Source organism: Alnus glutinosa, chromosome 7 (genome assembly GCF_958979055.1).
Source record: "Alnus glutinosa chromosome 7, dhAlnGlut1.1, whole genome shotgun sequence".
In the NCBI taxonomy this organism is placed as follows: Eukaryota; Viridiplantae; Streptophyta; class Magnoliopsida; order Fagales; family Betulaceae; genus Alnus; species Alnus glutinosa.
Window position 1 is genome coordinate 3,080,950 of NC_084892.1, and position 6,000 is coordinate 3,086,949.

Sequence of the window (6,000 nt, forward strand, 5' to 3'; positions counted from 1 at the left end):
CTGCCTTGTGGGTGTGTGAGAATGAGATGAGTTGTCTATTTTTACTCTTTTATAGATTTTTGAGCATATTTAATATCACTATCGATCAGTACTTCATGCAGCAGCCTGAATTCAGCACAGAGAGAGGATTGGTGTTTAGCTTAATAATTAATAAAAGCAAACATGCAGAGAGTACGTTGCCTTCATTCTTTCTTCCGTTTTTGCTTGGATTACTACTTCTTAATTAATGCTGGTTTCAATCTAATTAATTAAGCTTCATTAAACGAACAACAAGCTTATTGATGCCTTTGTTTCTAGTTATCAGACCGTACGTACACAGAAAAGAAAAAGCAACACAGAAGGCCGGCAGGCGAGCTGTTTTATTAGACACCCACTGGAAAGCGAACGCCTTTAGAACTTCAAGAGAAGAGAAGACACCCGGCCGTTGCGATTCCATGGGGACTCTCTCTATTTCAAATTCAAACTGTACATGGCGGGCAGCTGCGCGCATGTTCACCTTTTCATGTACCCTCAAAGTGCACGGCTTTTATCCTTGGAAATATAACCCAGCTGGAAAAAATCGAAAACGGTAACAAATGCTGTTCTTGGCTCTTTTTGCCTTTTTGGTAACCTCCTCTCATCCTCATCTCATCTCATCTCATCTCATCCCCTCTCCTTTTATTTTCATTTTTTCTAAAAAAAATTGTGAACTTAAAAATATTTAATTTTTTTTTTATTACTATTCAAATAAAAAAAAAATCAATACAAAACAAAAGCTTTTCATTTTTTTTTTTTTATATATATAAATTATTTATACTTTATATCACATCAATTACCTTTTATGATAGCAATTTCAAGCAAACAAAAAAAAAAAATAATTAAATAAATAAAAACTTACAGCTTCAAGCAAATTGTAGATGCTAGTCACCATTTCAATTCAGTCTTTTAAATTAACATTTGTCTTTAGAGTATGTGATTTTAATATACATTTTTTAAAAATTAAAAAAAAAAAATACAAAAACCAGTTAATGTAATTGCACCAATTTGCAATAAGCATAAATGACAAATAACTCCCTAACCCAAACTTTGGTTTGAAATTTTAACAGAAACGGTCAGAGTGCCACATCACACCAATAACAATACAATATATATATATATAAACTATGGAGTGATTCAACTATCCTTAGATTGGTCATGTGATTCCAGAGTGGTTGAACCGTTCAAAACCGTAGGTTTGGCAAGATCGACCGGATCCATTTATTCTTCTATTTTTTTATTAAGACAGAAATTTCCTACAAACCGGTTTGTAGGAAATTTCATACAACCCACATATAAAATTGATATGTGTCATTTAAATATGTAAAAGAGTAATGATTCATTACTCTTTTTAGAAAATTTATGTCCTTTATTATAGTACTAACGTGACTATGTAACGATTTCCATCAAAATTTTAAACAAAAGTTTCGATTGGAGAGTTACGTGCCACTAATACTTACCATAAGATGTTTCAAGCCACTTTTTAAACCCTATGAAATTTATTGCAAATCTGAACCACACAAAAACTAATTTTGCATTTTTTCTAAAAAATAATTTTACATTTTTTTCCAAAGAACAAATATTCAGTGTAATAGGTTGTATTACAAAAAACAATTTCCAATCCAATTTAGGAAAAAATTTCGTCCAAGACATTATCCGAAGGAAGCGTATTACAGTAAGCAGTCTCCAGCCACTAATAACATCATGTAAGGTGACTTCTAGAGAGAGAATGGAGACTCAGTCCTTAATCCAAATCTTGGAAATTAATAGTTTCGAAAAGAAATCTTAGGAATTAACGTTAGAACAAACAACCTAATAATATGCTACGCATAAACAGTTCAGGCGTTTATTCAATGACCATAGCTAAATATATTATTCAAGTGATTCGATATACATCCGACATGTATGATAAGTTGAAAGAAATATCCGAGTAGAAAGTTCTATGACACAGCAAACAAAGCAAAGCATATAAGCTAACCGCTAAGATCTCCGGCAGGAGTGTTACTTTAACTAATAAGTTAAATTTAACTACTTTTATCTCTTTTTCTTCTTTTAGCAGAGTAACTATTCTAACTTTTTTGCTAATTTCATGAACAATGACTATTCACTATTCACATATATACTATTTTTTTTTTTTTTTTATTATTTTTTTTTCTTCCCTCTTTCTCTCACTCCTCTCTCGCCCACCGGAGAAGACGAGGTCCGACACCGATGTCGACGCCGCTCCTCTGAATAGGCACCGGTCTCCTTTCTCTACGCCGACGCCAAGATCTGACCGATCCTCCCAAAGCTCTAGCGCCGAACGAGGCCGTCCTTGACGATCCAGATGTCGACACCGTCTACATGCCCCTGCCCACCGACCTCCACGTACGCTGGGCCATTCTCGTCACCCAGAAGAAGCAACGCCTGCTGCTCGAGAAGCCACCATCGATCACACCGATTCTGGGTCTTGGGTGTGGGTGGGCAAGTGGAGGTAGAAGTTGAGAGATTTAAGGAAGGCTCGGCAGGTGCAGACGTGGAGGCTATCAATGAACTCGTCCTCGTTGACACCAAGCCCGATAAGCTTCGCGGCGAGATGCTCAACCTCCAGCACACCGTTGCCTTCCTCTCCCACACCAAAATCCACGCCTCCGTCGACTACGCCGTCACCGTCAGATCTGACCTGATCTCTGTATCGTCATTGCCGGAGATGGGTTGGGGTTGGGAGAGACCGGAGAGTGAGAGGGAGAAGTGAGAAAAAATAAAAAATAAAGAATAAGATTAAAAAACAATGTTTTAAGAAAATGAAGAGTAGAATAGAAATTATTGTTGGAATATTTTTAAAATAGCCAGTGGTTAAAGTAGAGATCGATACTTTTTGAATAGCTATTTTAATTCCAATTGATGGATATGCTCTAAGACTATATAAGCATTACATGAACCAAAGTCGTTGCCATTCCATCAGAACCCATAGAATACACTTTACCACAATTAAGTCCGCTAGAACAAAAAGGAATGCAGAAATAAGGGCTAAAAACGGTCCACCTAATCAGCAACTAATCCAGATTACAGAATATTTTCCTTCTCATAATAGTAGCCATGGCGTCCAAAACAAACACCAGATCATACACAGAATCCACAGCATTATAAAACCACTAAGATCTGTTTACTGGCTCAAGAGCCTCAACGGTGACCACACTATTTCCTCTGATCACCTGCAGCAGTAAAAGTAATATCAGCAAAAGAAGTATATGCTTATTAAATTATCACTACTCTAATGGTGGTTTAACTATAAAGATTGCCACAAAAAGGACAATGATAAGGGACCTACCACCATTCCTATGTCATTTCTCTCATTTCCATTCACATCCACGGTGTTGTCAACCACTAGATTCATAAACTGGTCAAATCCACGAAGTGTTCCAACGACCATCCGATTTGCATTTAACTTGACTGCAATATACAACACCACCAATGCTTCAATAATTCAAACTATTTGTATTTGGTACAGTTAAGAATATATATTTCAATATCTCATTGTTTGTCACAAGAAGATTGCCCATGAAAGTGTTGTAACTAGATATATATGAGCCTACAAATTACAAAGAAAACACAATTTGGTTACATACGCAATCAGATGGCAGCTACAAACCCACCACGCCTCACACAAACACAAGTGCACACATAATAATTGTATCTCACTTATATATGCATTTGCTCATGGACACATCCAATATTATGAGGCACCATAAATAGAAATCAAAATACAATTAGAAACCAGGCTGATAAGGAATTTAGGGATGAGACCTACTGGACTTGACATGTCAAAAATCTTGAATGTTGTGTTATTCAAAATGAGCCCAGAGGATTAGATGTAAAAGCACAGTATCAACTCTCAAGATATCAAGTGAGTTTCATGAAAGCGAGACTTTGAATAGAACACAAACAAGGGGTAAATTGGCTCACAAGTGATCCACAAACCCATGATCAAAATTGACACCATAAACATGAGCCTTTGGATGATGGGTTACCACACATTAAGCTGAAAAGAGAATTTCAAACAATATAAAGATCCCTATCAATACATGATGCTAAAAAAACCACTGCAAATTATCACTTTTGAACTTAAAATTGTTATGCCAAGGACTTTCATAGGATATGTCAATGACTTATTACTCATTATTGCGATTTATAGTAGGATTCGTTTGGGTTTACAATTTCTCAAAGTGTGATTTAAAAATAGCGATTTTAAAATGTACAATTTGAAAACATAATTTTTAAAGAATCAATTAAGCGTTTGGTAAAATCGCAGTTTGACCTTTAAAATCGTAATTTAACCTTTAAAATTGTGCGTTTTCAAAAAATCACATCCTTCCATGCAATTTGAAAACACAGATTTTTTACTTTTGCAAATCGCAATTTTTTTAAAACGCAATGCCAAACAATCCATTTTCTGCAATCTAGTTTAAAATCACACTTTCTATCTACAAAATCGCAATGCCAAAAGCACCCACAAAAGATGTCATTATGGAAGTAACATCTGAGATTTCAATCAAAACTACAATGAATGACAACCAAACGAACTTAAAGTGAAAGCCCCTCGACAAACCCAACAACAATCTAAAATCTATTTTCCCATTGATTAAGACAAGAAAAACTAGTTCATGAACAAGGACCAGTCACGGTTACAATTAATTTCACACACACAGCAACAAAAGAGTCAGCAGCCACAAAATGTTTTGGAACGAAATTCAGCAAAACACGTTAAACCGTTACCCATTCACACTTGGGCAGTATCAATGAACTACGGATAAAAAAACAAACTACAAAATAAGAGAAAATTCTCAAGAATTAATGGGTGCAAGACAATGATGAGGAACAAAGAAAACCCCAAGCTTGAAAACTAAGCTCTAAGCAGTTTTAGCAGCGAATCTATATTCGTTACAAACTATTAAAAAAACCAAAATGGAAAATAAAAATAAAGGGAACTTACTCTGGAGCTTCTTGTCCATATATCTGTTGCAAAACAATGAAAATAGAATAATTAAAAAAAAAAAAACTCTAGAACTTTTTTTTTAAAAAAAAAACGAAATTACGAAGAGAAACCCCACGTGTGTGTGTTAGAGAGAGAGAGAGAGAGAGAGAGAGAGAGAGAGAGGTTACTTCTTGAGATCCGGTGGCTGGCCCGATCTGCTCATGTTGAAGACTCTGCGAGAGAGAGAGAGAGAGAGAGAGAGAGAGAGAGACTGGGCAAAACCCTAGAGGAAGTTTGAGAGTGAGAGAACGCGAAGATTGGAAATTGGATATATGGACATTGGGCCTCGAAAAAGTGACGGCCTGGATTAGGCGGTGTGGTTTTTAAACTCGGCCCACATATAAATAACGCATCCCTTATGGGCCGCACGGCGCACGGCTACCAGAAATTAAAAAAACCAAAACAAAAAGACTCATGGGGTGTTGCGAGAATCGAACTCGCGACCTCTCGCACCCGAAGCGAGAATCATACCACTAGACCAAACACCCACTTTTGATTTGTAGGTAGAGAAATAAATTGAAATTTAAATTTCGAAACTCAGGAATCTCCCTCCCTCCCTCCCTCCCTCCCTTTCTCTCTCTTTTCTTTTTTTTTTAAAATATATGGTTGATGATTAAAAGTCATAAATTTGAAAATTGTTGAATATGTACGGATTTTTAGCTTTGGATATTGACAAAACACCCAATTGCTTGGAAGTTTAGTTGATGAGTTTCTTTATTTTTAGGTATTGACTATTGGTATGAGAATCTAGACTATAGATTTGTATAGATTCACTTTGAATAGAAAATAACCTTCAACATGTTGTTCTTTTAGTTAATCATATATTTTATGCAACTGTGAAGAAAGTTCTATTGATGACTACTTAGTCAATCCATGGAATAGTAAAACCGGTGTTAGAATATATATCTTCTGAAAATCTTTTGAAAAAAATGTGGAATTTTATGTCTTAAGACTCCATTTGGTACATCCAA

At 35.7% G+C, this 6,000-nt stretch overlaps 1 protein-coding gene and 1 non-coding gene across 2 annotated transcripts; both read right to left on the bottom strand.

Annotated features, from left to right (window-relative positions):
• Window positions 1-2,926: 2,926 nt before the first annotated feature.
• LOC133873847 (probable small nuclear ribonucleoprotein G) lies at window positions 2,927-5,295 on the bottom strand. The gene is made up of 4 exons (XM_062311627.1): window positions 5,158-5,295; window positions 4,988-5,010; window positions 3,326-3,447; window positions 2,927-3,209 (listed from the first exon to the last, which is right to left on the bottom strand). The coding sequence occupies exons 1-4, from the start codon at window positions 5,190-5,192 to the stop codon at window positions 3,150-3,152; spliced, it is 240 nt and encodes a 79-aa protein (XP_062167611.1). The 5' UTR covers window positions 5,193-5,295; the 3' UTR covers window positions 2,927-3,149.
• A 150-nt stretch (window positions 5,296-5,445) lies between these two features.
• TRNAP-CGG (transfer RNA proline (anticodon CGG)) lies at window positions 5,446-5,517 on the bottom strand. Its single transcript has one exon. It is a non-coding gene; the product is annotated as a tRNA-Pro (tRNA).
• Between the last annotated feature and the right edge of the window lie 483 nt (window positions 5,518-6,000).